This window comes from Pholcus phalangioides, unplaced genomic scaffold, assembly GCF_987345545.1.
Source record: "Pholcus phalangioides strain wild (caught in Gottingen) unplaced genomic scaffold, Ppha-v1.0 ptg000018l_1, whole genome shotgun sequence".
In the NCBI taxonomy this organism is placed as follows: domain Eukaryota; kingdom Metazoa; phylum Arthropoda; class Arachnida; order Araneae; family Pholcidae; genus Pholcus; species Pholcus phalangioides.
In genome coordinates, this window is record NW_028301611.1 from 14824928 (window position 1) to 14843472 (window position 18545).

Here is an 18545-nt window from a genome sequence, read left to right on the forward strand (position 1 = left end):
TATATAGATGGTAAAATAATCGCATTTATGTAAATGTTGTTATTAACAAATTACATCCAGTTCTGATATTAACGATTTAGACATATTGACATTTATTTTTCATTGTTATTATTAGTATCCAGAAAAAAAAAATTATGCATTGGCTACTTACATTATTAATAAGTTTATTGAATTATTCAACTTCTGTATAAGCATTGATATTTAGACCGTACTAAGTTTGTAGAAATCAAATACTCATTTTGATTCTCGAATTAGTTTAATGGAATAATGCATAAGACCATAATATTTTTCATCTGGGCATTATATTATATATTATCATGTCATCATATATCCTTCAGTTTTTGTGATTGCATTTTTAGGGGGGGAGGGTTGCTGCATTTTAGAAGTATATGACATCCATATTGGTAATGTACACTTTTGCACCTAGTTGGACATTTCGCCTGTTGTTGCCTTGAATTTGGTATTTTTTAAAGATATTTTGTGAAACTTAAATGTTAAATTAGTGTAATCTCCTCTCGAAAACCGGGTGGCTTAGTCAATTAAGGAAAATATCCATTCATAAAGAATTATGAGACGAAAGTTCATAGAAATTATTATATACATATTACTGCACCGTCGGCCCTCGGCATTCGCAGAGGTCGCACGTACGTATATTCGTGGTCTTTTTCCCAGTTTCTTTTAGAAAACACTGTTGAGAAACAAAAGAAAAGTTGTACGTGTTAAATAAACGTTTAAAAAAGTCCTTCTTAAAAGTTTATTTCTTCTTCTTCTGAAAGTATTGAAACAAGACTGTTGTTTAAATGTTTCTAAAACTAAAAAAAAAATCGCAATTAAAATTCGAAATATTGACAAAGGTTAGTTTCGTTGCTGTGGTTTCGCATTATTACGGAATCAATGTTAAAGAGTCTACAAGCAAGTATATCAAGAAATAAGAGTTTTATATTCAATCAACCGTTGCTGTAGCTGCACCTGCTACTACTATACCTGGATGCACATGTTTCTCATGTAGAAAGCGCTGCTGTTCTATGGGTGCGATAAAAAAAAAAGTATGCAAGTTATGCATTGCATAACTTGCATACCATAGCCGTCATTATTTATCCGCAAATCTCGAGAATAAGAAGACAAGTTCATTATGAGCAACATAACAAAGGCTTGTTACGTTGGTTGAAAATGGATATGAAAATGGATTGTTTCTGCGAAATGGACACATTTGTGGTGCGTTTCCACATGTAGAACAATTGGTAAAGAAAGCCTTCAAGGAAACATTTATTTTCTAGATATTCTGCTGAGGTGAATTGCCGCAGGGACACTGGGGATTCAATGGGTGTAGATGGTAGCATGCTTGCCCGGTATGCAAGAGGGCCTGGGTTCATGTCTCGGCGGAGACAAGGTGGCTTCTCTTTCCGAATTCACCTTAGCATAATTTCCAAAAAATAAATGTTTCCTTGATATCTTGGGCTGAGAAAAAACCATTCATCTCTCTCTAAAGAAAGCCTTGTTACTAGCTTTTGGGATTAATCATTCGAACACGATCACATATAAACACGAGAATAACCTTCTCCTAGTTTGTGGGTACCTGAACTAACGTTCTCCCTATTGATTACACAACAGAGCCACTCTAGTTATCTCCAAATGTTTGGCGGATCCTTCAGGTGATCTGGAAATGTGTCCGTCCTCCTCAAGTGCTCTAGAAATATGTTGCGGACCATTTATGTGCTCTGGAACTTCAACGCACATCCTTCGAGTGATCCGTAAATAAGCAGTGGATAACTTAAATCATCTTGGAATGTGCCGCAGATAACCTGAGTGATGTAGAACTGCACTGCGAGCCGCGTAAGTGCTCTAAAACTGTTCCGCATATCCTTTAAGAGATCTATGAATGTACCACGGACCGCTTAAAGGTTCTGGAATTGTGCCGCGGATCGCTCAAGTGATTTGTAATTGTGCTGTGGGTTGTTTAAGTGATCTGTGAATGTGGCAGAGACCGTTTAAATGCTCTGGCATTGTGCCACGGATCACTTAAGCGATCTGTAAATGGGCCACTTAGTTCATTTTTACAAAATTAAGGTTGGGGCGGAAGGCCACTTCCCATAACCTGAGGGCCACATTTGGCCCGCTGGATTTAGCATATATGGCTTAGGGTGGGTCACAATGTTTTTTTTTTAAAGAAATTTTGAGTTCTTGGGCTTCAAATAGCATCAAAATTAACTGAAAGTGATTATAATAGCATACAGTATAAATACATTTTTTCAGGAATTTTTAATTTTTGTGAAATATTTCTTACATTAAAAAAACATGTGATCATCTGGAGGGATAGGGGTGCTCATATCCCCCCCCTCCCCACAGCTTCCGCGTTCGTCTTTGATCCCGATATGCGTTAGGGGGTAGGAGACAAAGCAGACGAAATTTCGTTGATGGGGGGGGGGGGTCAAACATAGTTAAACAATCTGCATGGACGGCCTTCGTAACCAATGGGAGAATTAATTTCGTAATTTCTCACAGAAACTATTTCACACTCAATAAAACAATAAATCACAAATAAGCTTTTCAAGTGATTTCAGATAAAAATTAATATCAAAATTAATTAATTTTAGCAGTAATTCTTTAAAACATTTTCAGAATTAATGAAAAAAGAATTATTTCAGATCTGATCAAAACTTATTATTTATAAAAGAAATAAATTCAGAATAAATAAAGGTTATTTCGTTTGTCCTCGTTTATTGCAGGACCCCCATAGGCCCTCCTCTATTAAAATGACACTAAATTGCATAAGTTGGTGGCCTTTCGTTTTCGCAAGAAGATCCATTCTGGCCCGCAGTGTCTGAAACGCTGAACGCTCTTTTCAAGTATAACCCCGCACTGCCTTTACACTTGAATCTGTTCGAATACAGAGAAAGACAAGTTTAAAAAAAATCATGAGACTACAAAAATTTCAATTTCCAAATGCATGAAGAACGTGATTTTCGATTCATTAAAATTCATCGTTGAGGATTGGAATAATTTGTATACTATTCTAATAAATTTGAGATATTCAAGCTCGATAATTAACATATCCCATCACACACACCCCACACACAAGCACATAAAAATAATTAGAAAATTAACCGTCAGAAAACATTCTGGGAACAATATATGAAAGAGGAAATCGTTCAGCAATTGTTGGTGAAAAATTGAAATATTTCGTCCTTGATTTAAATATGTATCAATATACATTTGGTTTCATTTTTTTTTAAAGTAAGGAGAAGGGTTTTATCCGACCATATTCACAGAGGAAAATTCCATTTACGTCAACATATATAAAATAACTATATCCGAGACCTACCGCTACTGTCCCTTGCCCGAAACCCTCACGCGAGTGATAACATGGTAGCAAATCCGAGGGATTTTCGGGAAAGATAGGATTCTCTCTCTCTCTCCCTCTTTCTAACCTCTTGCCTGTATAAGGAGTGAAAAAAAAATATATATATGAGGATGAGAAAAATGAAAAAGAAAAGTTAAAAAAAATGTTATAAGCTACAAAAAAAAAATTGTTAAAGGAAATCCGTTTTTCCTCTGACCAACGCATCCCTTTACTTCGCCATCAGTATTTTGCTTTAGTTACTTGACAGCATGATCCGTCTCGCATTAAGTTTAAAAAACTTTTTTTTTTCTTTCAGATTTTTCTTTTTTTTTTCATTTTCTGCTTCTTATTTAACTTATTTATTTTTACTTCTAAGTTAGTTTTATTTTTTTTTCGTCTATTTTTTTCTTTCTTCTCTTTTATCCTCATCCTTTTCTTGTCCACGCCTTTCATTTCGTCGCTCAGTCATTCTCTTTGAAAATACGCCATTTTTTTTTTTTTTGCTTTCTCTTTCCTCATTCTTACCGAAGGAAAAAAAAGGATACAGAGAGTAAGAAATAGAAAGTGGAAGTCCCCCCCTGAAGAAAAGAAAATGTGTAAAAGTAAGATGTGTCCTTTCGAGATAATGCCTTCAAAACACACTGAAATAGTGACGGAAGAAAAATAAAATATATCAAAGAATAGCGATATTTTTAGTTCGAGGAAGAGAAGAAGAGAAAAAATATCCTCCGCATCCGCCCGAGTAGTTTTTAATGTGACATTAAAAAGAAGAGCAAGAAATGAGAAGGAAAGAAACAAAAGCAGTTTGAATTTCAACAGCCCCTTTTTAGCTCTGCTTTTTCTTGCTGTGTCGAGATTATAGTGTAAACGTTAGAAGTTAATGGCATCGCTCCAGATTCTCATGACTTCAGGATTCATCTTTCATTAGAGTGAAAAACAAACAGAAATCATTGCGATTGGAAGCATTAAACAACAAAATTCAGAATATAGATGCATAGCTATTGTTTTTTCTGCATTTATGATTTCTATTTGATGTGCTGGTAAAGTATATGCGAATATCAACAGTTTATAAAAGTAGATGACGGCTTATCAGATTTCGTGTGTTCTGTGGTAAAATATACAAGCTATTCTGCAAGTCCTATATAATTCCGCCTTCATCCCATCAAACCTTCGTCGTAGAAGTATGGTTTGAATTTCAAGAATGCTGAAAATGTGTTCAGAAATACCCCTGTACCAGTTTTGAGTGTGTCAGAAAAAATTTAAAATTTAATCTAAATTTTTTAAAACATCTAAATTTTCTTTCGGTCCTCAGCCCTACCTTCCAACTTCCAATCAGAAATTTGTTGCTCTGTCTCTTCTGAGACCAACGAAATAAATTTCATTTTTATAATTGCAGTAGTCGCTGAGATAACTGCAGTAGTCGTCAGAGTCATAATATGTAGTTTGACACATTAAAAAATGTATAAGAGAATATGTGCGACTTTAAGACCATACATACACTCAGAATACACGTTCTGGCATGTACTGTTACGTTAGAAATTCCACAGAGGAACACTTGTCGAATGCATGTACAGTAGTGGTATTTTTTTCCTCGTGTGAATTAATTGTTGTATTAATTTATTTGCAGTGCGGTTGTACAAGAACGATGAACTGGCAATCACGAGTGTGACCAGGCAACATATGGCGGCTTATCTGTGCGTTGCTTCGAATGAAGTTCCTCCGGCAATTAGCAGGAGAATTTACTTGGACGTTTCATGTATGTACAACTATTTCATATTCCTGGAAAATTATTATACTATTATACACACTCAGCCGTCAAAAAATTAGGAACACACCACTAATTTCGCGTGGAATCTCCTCTTTCTTTGATGACAGGAGATATTATTCTAGGCATGGACTCTACAAGTTGTTGAAACCGTTGAGGAGGAATGATGGCCCATGCTAATGAAATGGCAGCTCTTCATTCCCGCAGATTAGAAAAAGGTGGTGTTTTGGAGCTTTTAACTAACCTTTCAACCTCGTCCCACAAATGTTCAATTGGGTTGATATCGGGTGACTGAGTAGGGCTATTGAAGAAATTGATCTATGAATGAATGTTCCTCAGGCCAATCTGAGATGATTCCAACTTCGTGGGAGGGTACATTGTCCTACTGCAAATAGTCATTCTCATTAAACATTATGGTCATAAACGGGTGCACGTGGTCTGTCTGTAAGGATGTGGAGGTAGGCACTGGTATTGATGGATATTTCAAATGGAAATAAGGGACCAAGACTACACAACGAAAATGCTCCCCAGACCACGATTTCCTCGTCACTCGGTTGAACAGTTGTCACGTGGCATACCGGATCCATGGCTTTGTGCTGCTTGCGCCACAAACGGATCCTGCCATGAACGTCATGGAGAAAAACCTTGACTCATCAGACCAGACAACCTTCTGTGTGACACATTCATCAAGTGTCAAATTTCTGTGTGTTCTAGCCTACAAAAGACGTTTTCTTCGATTTTGCAACGAAATCAAAGGGACTCTTGCCGGTCGCTAGCCATTAAAACCGACTCATTTTAAGATCCGTCTTTTAGAGCGTACGTATATGCTCTGCGATGATCCTTAGTTGCATTGCACTGCAATTTGTTCCGTTGTAGCAACAAAGTCTGTTGCTTGTACGCGCACATTGTGTGTCAATCGCTTGACACGTCTTCGTTCACAAGTGATTTCCGCCATTGATATTTTTCGCTTTCCGCTGGAAGGTTTATATACAGGATGATTATTAAAAAAAACTATCCCGACATATGGGCCCCTAACTATCATACCATTCACAGAAACTGAATGAAATTTTGGCATAAGGTATTTTGAGGTATGCGCTCAAGAATGATATGGAAAACAACAGTGTCACTCTAACAGTTACGGTTACAGTGAGAAAATTTCGAAAATATCAAATGGCAACACCATGTTTTTTGTATTGGAATGTGATCTCCATCGTGAAAAACCCTAAATAGCGTTCGAACGGCAACTGTAGCATGAAAATCACCGGCGGTAGATAGGCTGAAAGTGAGGACAACCAATAAGGACAGAGAAGCAGCATAAAATAAAGCATTTTATTGTGTTTCACAAATTTTCCACATGACATTGTGGAGGACTAATGAGGCTGGGATCTCAGCCGAAGAAACGGTGCGACGAATGAAACGAACATTAATGCTCTGGTGCACGGCAAAGCCCTTTTTACTTTTTCCTTGCCTAGCTCCGGGGATTTTCGTGCTACAGGTGCCATTCCAACGCTATTTAGGATTTTTCACAATGGAGATCACATTCCAATACAAAAAACTTGGTGTTGCCATTTGATATTTTCGAAATCTTCTCACTGTAACCGTAACTGTTAGAGTGACACTGTTGTTTTCCATATCATTCTTGAGCGCATACATCAAAATACCTTATGCCTTACTCACCTTATACCTTATTCATTCAGTTTCTGTGAATGGTATGATAGTTAGGGGCGCATATATATATATATATATATATATCTTAGGTGCCATTGTTTGAAGGCCCGATAATATTCTGTTGTATGAGAAAGCCAAGAAGGTTAGCGGCTTAAGACATACTGGATTCGTCCCTTCTGGCGTCCACAATCATGCTGCGTTCAAATTCACTCAAATCTGTTTTCCCTCACGAACAGGCAAATTGAAGCGTTAACTGGTGCTTCTGACGAGGAGAAAACTTTCTATCAGCAAATGCGGTTTATTACGTCAGCGCAAGTGCTGCTTGGAGGAGTCTCGAAGTTTGAGTGAGGGTAGTGCTCTGAATTTTTTGATCACTGAGTGTATGTTATACATATATTTGCACGGGTTGTTTCGCGAAAAATACCCAAGAAATATAATGAGAAACATTAATGGATTCTAAAACTAGAGTAAAATATGAAATAAAGATAATATATTTTTCCTTTGTAATACAAGATATTAATATAAATCCTTGATAATATCTTTCAATTTCCATCCTTTTGATGGAAATTAAGCTGCGATAATTTCACTCGCATGAAATGATAAAGGGATTTATAAGAATGAAAATTGTTTAATGGTTTTTCTTTATAAAAGTACCAAAATTTATAATTCTATGGTGGAAAATAATTCCGTGAATCTGAATAGAAGAATAATTGAATCATCGATGATTTAAATTCTTGTTTTCTCACCATTGCTTGGGACCATCCCATATATACCTGTTCGTACATTTTAATTCCACTATGTGAATTTAACAAATACAACGACAACAAAAGAATCAAGAATTTGAAACATAGTTATCTCGACATTTTTTTTACAAAATTTTACGACATAAACGTTTGGTATAATAAAGAGAGAGGCGCAAACTTTAATAGTTAAGAGCTCTATCAATTGGCATTCCCAGATACAGCATGCATAGCTGGCACCAAAATTTACTGGTGAACCGTTGATTAAAGAGGCATTCTTCCAATTAGAAAGAAAACATCCAAATAACGTGTGGACTTCAAATACGTCGTTCATATTGCAAGGGGAAGTATAGTTTTTTAAATAAGAAATATATATATATATGGCACACTATGCTGAAGAACCTAAAAAGAACGTCGTTGTCCTAATTCTTTTGAGATCAACAAAAGAAATTCCACGTTTCTAAGTGCGATATTCGCTGTGGTATTTGAATTCGAAAACAAAGACACAAAAAAAAAAACCAGTATAAATGAGTGAGGGAAGCATTTTTCGTTTGTTTTTCAACAATTTTATCCTCTGTTTGAACGGAAAAATATCTAAGCAAACATTGCACTAAGAAATGCAAGATTTTTTTTGTTGGATTCAGGGAAGACAGGGGAAAAAACTTCATAATTTTGAGCACAGGCGCCCGTATAAAAAAATAATTTATTCTATTTTAATAAATATAGGTAATCTGATAATCAGTATTATACATATTAATTGTAACTAATTAAAGAAATCCACCCAAAAACAGGATTAGTCAACGGACTATTTTCTTGTTATATATTGTTCGTATGCTTCATATATTGTTGTATCCCTCATTTTAGCGGATTCTAACTCATATATTTCAGTTAATATTAATATTACACTTGGGAACGGACTTCAAATTCTCTCAAAATAAAAAGACAAGGCACCCGCGTTTAAAATTGAATTTTTTTATTTCGATACATGTACTGCTCCAGTGAAGAAAATGGTATATTTAAAATGGGCATGTCAGTTGGATATTTGTTTGTGACTGCATGTTCGTTCATGTAAACCAACTGTTTACGTCTCATTTGAGCTTAAATGGACTTAAGTTTCCAACCTGTATAAAAATGTATGCATTGATATTTTATGTTAATCCTCTATGGTTCAGCCCCATAAAACCTAGCATGCATTTTTTTTGAAAGCGGATGTAAATTGATGTTAGCATATTTTTCATTTAAAAAAATAAAAACGAAAATTTAATTCATTAGAGTGGATTTTTTTTTTAATTTTCTGTAATGGCTAACTTAAGGACATTTTTTTCTGTTTTTTGTGCAATCTATAAACAAAGAAAATGTAGATCAACAAAGTTGGATAACTGGATACATTTTTATTACCGACATTGAAACGGATAAACGAATTCAATCGTACAGTACTTAAATTCAAACAAATAATACACCAACACACACACACACATACTACAAACGCTCAAGGGACTGTAAAGCATCCAGTCCAGCATGCCAAAAGGAAATTGTTATTGAATATTTTTAGCGACAACGTAATTATATTTATCAGATATGCTTGACTATTTTGGTTTATATATTTTCGAAAAAAAAAGTTACTTTATTACTATACTCAATAGAATATATAAACTTTCTTTTTTATAATTAATTTACTCTGTGTAAGATTGTTTTTATATCTGCTTACAATAAATTCATAAAATTGGATCTCATTTCCGATTCCCTCAACCAAGAGTGGTTTTACAAATCTCAGAACACTAGAAATTTCAGCAACTCTCAAAAAATTACACAGTAAAGGAGTCAAATCTTTCTAAATAAAAAAAAAATATTGCAACTTTGCTATATATCCGCACTTGTTACTGCAATGATACTGGAAGATGTACTTTATGAAATACCAAAAAAAAAAAAAAAAAAGAGAAAATAAATTGGTATAATGACTTTTTTTTACCATGTAGATTCTAGAATGTACGGGACCCCCCCACAGAGAGTAAAGACAAATGATAATACAAGCTTCATTGACAATTGTATTCAGTTTATTTTTGTAATTAGATATACAATAAAACAACAAATCTGTATAATGCAATTAATTTCGCGAAAGAATACAACTTTCTTTATCGTTGTTTTAAAATATGTATGAAATCAATCAATTTTGTCATCAGATTCTTCACATGAGTTAATACTGTTAGTAGTGGGGCTCGGATTTTTATGATCTAAAAAACTTGAAAATATGGAAACATTCATAACCTAAAAGACGTGAAAACATTACCTTAAAATTTTCTCATTATTTTCTCTGTTCATTTCAGTTATTGATCATTAAGTTTTTACTCATTTATTTATTTATTTTTTTAATACGTGATTCTCACCCATTCCCAAGGGATCGACATGATCCGTCCAGGGAATTTATTAGTATTAACTAAAAAATTAAGAAAAATTAATTAATTACCTTTTTAATTGGAATTCTCTCACCAAATCAAAGTGAAAATCATGGCTACCTTATGCACAAAAACGTTCTTAAATCGCACTGAACTTCATAAGATACGGTTTCAAATATTTAAAAAAAAAGAAGCAATTGCATAGTTTCTGGAAATAATTTTTTGATAACAAACTACTGTGCACTTTTTTTTCAGTCTGGAAAAAATTACCAGTGTATTTAAACAAAGCTTGTCATAAAGCGGATGTCGATTTTCTGCAATCTCGATGATCGTTTCTCAATATGAATTGCCATTTTGCTGCATATTAAAACGATTTTAACTTGAAAGACATGGGCAAATTTAACAAAATGCGATATAGTGTCACCGCAGTCCTTTTCTTAAACCGAGCTTAACTCCGGTTACCACCATTGGGTAATTTATCCCGTTGCGACCACCCCCCCCCCCCCAGAGGAAAGTGAGTTGTGCTGAAAGTGTATGCATGCGTCTATACTTGATTGATGCGAATATCTAATTGTCTGCGCTCGTATCTAGTGTTGTGCATGAAGTTGCCATCTGTATTTTAAATTGTCAGTAAATTGCAATGTTTGAATATTTGTGAAGTTGAAGGGAAGGACAGAACTTGGGGAGGGCAGGTTGATAATTTGATCGCGCCACGATAATTTTCTACACAAGAGGACTACTTAGATCGGGACTTTCATATTTATAATTTGATTCTGAACTGCAGAGTTTTTTATACTCACCGAGAGGTTGGTGCGCTATTCCTTCGATGTAGAAATGCCTGTGGTAGCAATCTTCTTCTGTGGTCATATCGTCGTTTGGAGAGGGTGGGGGCAAAGTCTAGTGTTCCGGGCGCTGGACCAGGAAAGCCGAAACGTTTGCTTATTGTTGATTAAAAATGGGTACTTGCCCCGGATGACAGTGGTTGAAGGATCTGTTGCGAGACTTTTCCGATGGCGTAATAGATTCACATCTGATCCCTGAAGCTGGAGCATCACAGAAAACTAACTTCAGCCACCTACCGGTGGGATTCGGACCCAGGTTCACGTAATTCGAATCCCTCACGATGTCCACATGCAAGGGCTACCATTGGTGTTGAAAATATTCTCCCCAAAGTCATAGAAAAAATTCCGTAACTTTTTACTCTGAACGCTCAATATTAGGGAGCACCAGAATCATAGGAAGAGACAAAGAGTGGGGGGGGGGGAAAACTATCAAAAAATAAGGGAGTTGTATTTTTAGGAATAAAGAAAAAAGGCTTTTACTCCAAACATAATGAAAAACACAAAACATTGCTAACGAGCACTAGAGTTTTACAATCACCGGCAGCGGAGGCAAAACTAAGAAGTCTGCCCTCCCCCATCCGACAAAATTCTACGTGTTTAGGAATAACTAAATTGCATTGAACTAGAATATTATGAGTGTCCGAATGCATAAAATGCTTTTTGCACGTTAAAAGTTCCCCTTCAGAAACATAGACAAGTGGATCCTCAAGAACAAAGAAGTGGCTATTGGGCGTGCAGAAAAAAAGGTTTTTTTTTCCAAAAAGACAAGAAACGAAAGACGAATTCAAACATTGGCAGTGCATACATACCTTTGAAAAATACATACAGATTAAAATTTTCGGTTATAAAATAACAAAAGAATATATTGCTTGAAAATTCCTAAAATATGACCCGATAGCTTGAAAATGCTCAAAATATGACTTGTAAAAAAATATAGCATGTTATAGAAATCCAAACAATAGTTATAAAAATTCACAGTTCTGTGGTTTGGTCAGAACAGGGTATCTCCAAAAAATGGATTTTTGATCTGAAAGTAAGTCTTACTAACTATAACTAATTAGAAGTGATATAAATGCACAAATACTAGCGAACGGCTATAAACAACAAGCTGATGTATGATATTTTCATTTGTATTTGTTTTTTTTTTTTTATTATTATTTTTAAATGACAATGAAAATACTTATATCTCAGAAATGTGATTTTTGAGTTATCATGTTCTGACCAAACACCACAGAATTGTCTTTTAGTTGATCATGCTCTCGTGTCGAACACCTAAATGCAATTATATAAAATCGTATGCCGGTTTTTCCGTAATGGACCATCTGAACACAGAATTGAATTTAAATACATGGAAGATTCTACATCTGTGTTTTTTTAGTTGTCGGTAATTAAATAATTCATGAAAAGAAAATGAATTGATTTCGAATCTCTCATACACTAAGAAAATCTAGAAAAACAAACACGTTTTTCTCCCACTGATTTTAAACGTGTTATTTCTTTTAGGGTCTCGTTCTTAATCTTGGAGTTTTACGTCTGCATAAGATACCTAAAACACTTTTTTTTGTCTCTTTCTTGATACTATTTTCTCATCCAATGTGGGAAGGACTGGCAGAATTAATTCCACCACTTAATTAAATTTTCACAGAATAAACTTTTTCTCTTTTGGTTTTTTTTTATTTCTGGGACCAAACTAGAAAATTGCACTTCGCATACGACTTGCGTAGGATTAGATTCTACGGACTCGAGCCAGTATGTTAATTAAAACAGATCTCACTAAAACAAACAAACATTATAATAAAAACAAATTTTATTCCACTAATGAAAATGCCTCCAAAAAGATCAGCTTTTTATAGCGTAATTCGTTCAGAAGAGTGGAATCACAAATATAAATTACCGAATACTCTCATACTCGAAGTAATCAACATTCTTATTCATGATAATAAAAATAATGTGCTTCTGACTTCATTTATTTCATTTTCCTTTAGAGATAAAACCGAATTTATAGAAAAAATGTATAATTGAACAAAATATATATATTATGAATCTATAAATTAAATGAACGTCAGATCGAATTCAAATATGGGAGAAAACACTCAAATAATAATTGTTTCAACCAATTTAAGCATGTATGTATTTGTATAGAAAGAGACATATATATATCTTTCCCCTTTTTCCTTTTTTTAGCGTAAAAATATCTAAATAAAGTCTATATGCCAATTAAAATAACACAAAAATTTTTATTTATTATATGTACAATGATTGTTTGGAAATATTAGTAGATTTTGATATGAAAATTATCAACATTGCTATTTATTGTTGACATATTTTGTTTTGTGTTATTTATTCTCACAAACGTGTCTTCGCGTTCTCCTAAAGTGATCCTTCCTCGGCTTAGTTCGTCCGGGATTGGAGCATGTCGTCACGTTTTGGAGACCACACTTAAAGAGGGACGTTGACTTGGTCGAGGGGGGGGGGGGGGTGCGGAGAAGAGCCACGCGTGCTCTTGATGACACACGGGCTTAAGCTATAAAGAGAGACTCAATTGTTTCAAAATGCTTACATTGGGAGACCGCAGGTGTCTGGGGAAGGGGATATCATTGAAGTTTTATAAATTTTCAACGGGATGGATATAATGGATCATGAGTTAATTGTACATCGTGAATCAACTGCTTCAATAGGAGGCGCCAGTATCGATTCGTAAAGTACAATTCAAGGTTGTGGTGCAGCATTGAGTTTTTATCTGATAGGGTTGTGAATAAAGGGAATAGCTTACCTCGGGGGATCGTGAACTTTTACACAATTGGCATGTTTAAAAAAACATTACGATAAGCATATCCGGACAAATAGAGACGTTATCCATACTTAGATGAGAAAACCACACACGCACACACACACCATAGTTATTGGTTTTTTTTGCTCTTATTGGGTTGCTGTATTTTTGATATAATCTAGATATATATTCCGCAACCATATTTTCATGGGCATCGTTTTCCAGCCACCTCGTTGGGCACTTTGTCTGTTGTGGCATTTGTGTATTTGTATATCTATTTTTTTTTCTTTTTCCTTGATAATTTGTGCGGACTTCATCTCATCAACATTTTGTGGTAGAGACATGGTTCAAATTGGAAACCAAATGCGCAAAATCTGTTCAGGAATCATTCTGTACCAGTTTTGAGACTAAAAATACAATATGTCATAAAATACAAATATATCTGAATTGTTGTACGTTCCCCCTGGTCATCAACATGAAATAGAAGTTGTTGCACTGTCTCTCCTTAAGCCAGCAAAAAATCTTATTTCTATCATATTTATTATCTATCATATTTCTAAGTGCAATATTTGAATTTAAAAATCGTAGAATATTTGAATAGTTAGGGAAAGGGACATTTCTCGTTATAGTTTATGCAATTCTATCCTAACTTTTCCTAGACATTTACTTTCAAATATCTCAGCTAATATTGCACTTGGGAACAGGAAATTATTTCTGGCCTCAAAAGAGATAGAACAACAACTTTTTAATTGGATGTAAGTTGACAAGAGGAGCATATAGAAATCCAGATTTTTTTTCTACATACAGTATTATTGCTTTCGAAATTGGTTGGCAGAGAGTTAGTTTATTCCTGAACAGATTTTGAGAATTTTTTTAAATTAGAACCATACCTCTACCACTAACACTTGATGAGATAAAGACCTATGTATAACTTACAGGACACCCTGTATATACCGTTTCAGTCAATGCTTCATCTATTAACACTGGTGCATATCTGTGTATAAAAATTAGTTTGGTTTTTTTACACAGTGTAGAGGTGAATAGAACTCACAAGAAAACTAAGAAATATGGATGACTATCAATAACGTTCATTGATTAGACGTTTCTGAACAGTGATGCACTCAACTAACGTAATTCACCAGTCTTACTGTTTTTAATGATTCTGGGGGTGGGGGTATCTGAGCTTATTTGTCCAATAATTTATTACAATGGTCTGCAACTGACTAAGTTTCTCTCATTTCGTACCTAAGCATAATCTGAACAGTATTTAATTGATATACCCTCGCTCTGGATACCATGCATTTTGTTCATCATGTCTTTGATAAAAGAAAAAAGCTAAATTGAATAAATGCAGTACTCACCCTTTTCAATTCGGAAGTTCTACGACTATGTATACAGTCATACATTGACTGAAAACTTAGAAAACGTATATTAAAAAACGTAATATAGTAAATTAGACTACATGTGTTTATTCAAACGAAAAAAAAAGAAGCTATTTTTATATATGAACATATTTTTTATTATACGTTATATGATTTATGGGTACATATTTTACTTAATTTTAATTTAAGCTAAAGTGTAATAATATTTTCTAATTTCATGAGAAATAAACAGCTGAGAAGCAGTCCCGTATTAAGAGCAAGAATACAAAAATTTGGTTCACATAAAAAAAGTGAAGTCAATACACCCAACTTGTATGCGTTAAAATTACATCATCTGCAAAGTAAAAGTAAATATATAATTATTTCTGAGTACAAAAGAATAATGGTTTAAACATTATTAGTTTAATATGTTTAAACTGCACTTTAGGCAAGGATTCATTATCGGGCATCTTGGTGGAAAAATCAATACAGGGAAAGACAATGGAATGTTCCTCGAATAAGACAGCAAACCCAATGGGAATTTTCTTCACTATAGCAATGTAGATAATATCTATAAATATTTGCTTATGGTAATATGAAACTAATGCAGTGCAAAAAAAAAAAGTTTAAAATTCACAGCAATACATAATTTAAAATCACTCAAGTTTTCTTGTCTATTACGGTAAAGCAAGAAAAAATAAATAAAACCGAGTTTCTGTAAGCGAATAAACTAATTATAATACCGATATTAAGTTAAATGCATTGCATTTATGCATTTTTCTAAGCAAAATTAATTTATATTTTAGAGTGGAAATTTTATGAAAGCATCTAAAATATAGGTCTTACATGCAGTTTGTGATTATGTACTTTAACTTGTTTTTCATCAGTACTTAGCTAGGAATTCAAATAAAGATATTCAGTGATATTATTTAATTTGAATACAGTAATTAAATTTCCTTATACATGTATATTCGACTTGGTGAATAGAAAATGTATTTAATTTATATCGTAATGCTAATATTTTTATATTAATATTGTTATCATTTTTATTAGCATTATATATATATATATTTTTAATTTTGGACTTGACTGAATTATCCTCAAAAAATTTATGATTTTGCTTTACTTTTAAGGAGTGTGTAGGTGTCAGAAAAGAAATACATTTTAAACATTAATCGATTCTTTTAAGAAATGTCATTTATAAAATTAATTATATATTATGTGTGTGTGTGTGTTTATTCATTTTTTCTTAATCATTCTATGCGTTAATATATTTCCAAATGATTGATAATCATGAGATCTTGAGTTTTCTTCAATGCTGATGAGTGAGTTTGATCTCGACGACTGCAAAGGTTTGAGACCCATGTTCTTGTGCGACCGAAGACAATAGAACATTCACTTTTCACAAAGAGAATATTGAGGGAAGATAAATAATTTATCAGGTTATAAATCTACAACTAATAATTATTTGTAGATTTATAATCTCACAAATGATTTCACTTCCCTCAATATTCTCTTAGCGGGAAGCAGAAGTATAACTTTTTGAGACAAATTTCATAAGAAACGTTTCACAGAACTCGAAAAATATTATGGCATTAATCTTTTTTAAGAGCGCATCAACGATAAGAATTATTCTGACTTTGAACTGCATTTTTGAGTCATTATGAAAGTAATGAAACGAATACATCAAGTCTATAATATTATTAATCTATTTGTTATTATAATAATTTTTGAATATAAAAATTGATTTCTGTAGACAAGCAATAGCTAAGTGCAGAACATGAATCATGTAATGCAAAATTAGATAACAAAGCTAAATTTGGAAGGCATTCGTGTTTTAATGGAATTATTTCCCAAAGACAAACTATTACCGTTTGATGGGGTGACTAGGGTACGTGATTTTATTTTTTATTATAGATAGATGTATCACTGTGATACAAATAAGTGGGCGATTTTGGTTCCAGCCGTGATAATCAGCTTCTATGATTAAAAATTATGTCTAAATCCCTCATTATTTCCCTATCTTTTCCCCCGTACCTGCATTTATCAAAACATTTGCGCATTTATATATTTTTTATTTGTTCCGAATTATTTCCAGTGGTGAGATGAAAATATACTCTTCGATAAGCGATATATCAAGATTGAGTAGTATACGACTTTCAATTCATTTTTCCCTATTATAATAATTAGGAAAAAACTATCCTTACATAAACAAAAAACTAAAAACTTATCTTTCTCTTTCTCTCTCTAGTGAAGCAACTTTTAGTAAAAAATGTAATTGATAATTGAAGTAATGCAAAAACTGTCAAAATATGTACTCAAGTCATCCCATTTGAAGATACTTTATTATTTTGTATAATTGGAGAAATGTGTGTGTCGGTAAGAGATTTATTTCGATACTTGAATCTAGATAAAGTTTAGTTGTAGCATGGTGGAATCTTAAATGCTTCCGGAACAGAATTTTTGAAGTGTTCTCTTCAAAAATCTTGTTTGTTGTCCAGAGTTTAATCTCATTTCCACACAACGCCTATTTCATGGAAATTTTTTTTCATTTCTGCCATTGATCGTACAGGAAAATTTTGTAAGTATTCTGGGAGGAATCATCACACTGTTGATATTTATTTGTGAATACTGGTTTTAGTTCCATCTGCTGAAAGGAACACCTGTGTGTGCATAATTTTTTGATGCCCAATAAAAATTCATTGGATATGTGGATTTATAAACGGTAATGATCTTTGTCAAGAGAAAGTAGGACATGGTCTTATAAACCAGCCAAAAGTTGAAAGTACGTATCGCAATGTCGTCAAAAATACTGTATGTGAAATGCACGGAACCATGTCATATCGGCGTAGATAATTTTGTTACGAACATGATTAATCCATCAGTATGGGTTCCAACAGACCGCATCCTTTATAAAACGTCGTTCCCTTACGTGAGTTTCTTAACCCTCTCAGTAGCATTGACAAATATCTGGCGTTTTTTTAAAAAAAAATCGTATTTTAGTGATGAGAAGCTCAGATATTTTATAAAGTCCATTTATTTGTCAATGAAACACTTTTGCCTATACGATTTAGTTTGCACCTGCTAGAAACCGGAAGAAAGTTTATTTCATAAAAAAACGATAGACAATTTAAAATGGGTTTATAGAATTCTACACTGTCAAGTAAAGGGTTCTTTCATTAGATATGTCTAACATCGTTATCTTCCTGTTACAGCGAGAGCATGCGTGATTTTGTTCACGAATTCCTTTTGGATAAGAATACAGAATTTATGCCTAGCAATGTACGGCGAGTCACATAACGAACACAATTTTTAACGCATTTCGACTACTTTAACGAACGATAATTCGCATTACGAACAAAAATGTTGCTGTTTGTTTCATTTAGTTTCATGTTATCCCAACTGAAACTGAGATGGATGGTTTGTCACTTATAGAATAGTGGGAATGAAATCATGGAATAGTGATGATATTTTTCCCCACAGTCTTCGGTCAGCGTGCCTCACTTAAAAAAAAAAAAAAAAAAAAAAAAACTCGTGCGAGCATGCCTGTTTACAATACGAAACTAGATGTAGCATTGTAACTTCGCGTATATGCACTAGAAGGTGTTTCTTTTTTTAATTCTGCTTGGATAAAACTGCAGACTGATTACATTATTGAACTTCAAA

At 33.7% G+C, this 18545-nt stretch overlaps 1 protein-coding gene across 1 annotated transcript in view; it reads left to right on the plus strand.

Moving 5' to 3' along the window:
- LOC149071763 (limbic system-associated membrane protein-like) overlaps positions 1 to 18545 on the plus strand; it is a 189404-nt gene that overhangs the window by 129559 nt on the left and 41300 nt on the right. The window contains exon 5 of the mRNA XM_089247815.1: positions 4968 to 5096. Within this exon, the coding sequence (XP_089103941.1) occupies positions 4968 to 5096 (129 nt within the window). The remainder of the gene's footprint in view (positions 1 to 4967; positions 5097 to 18545) is intronic.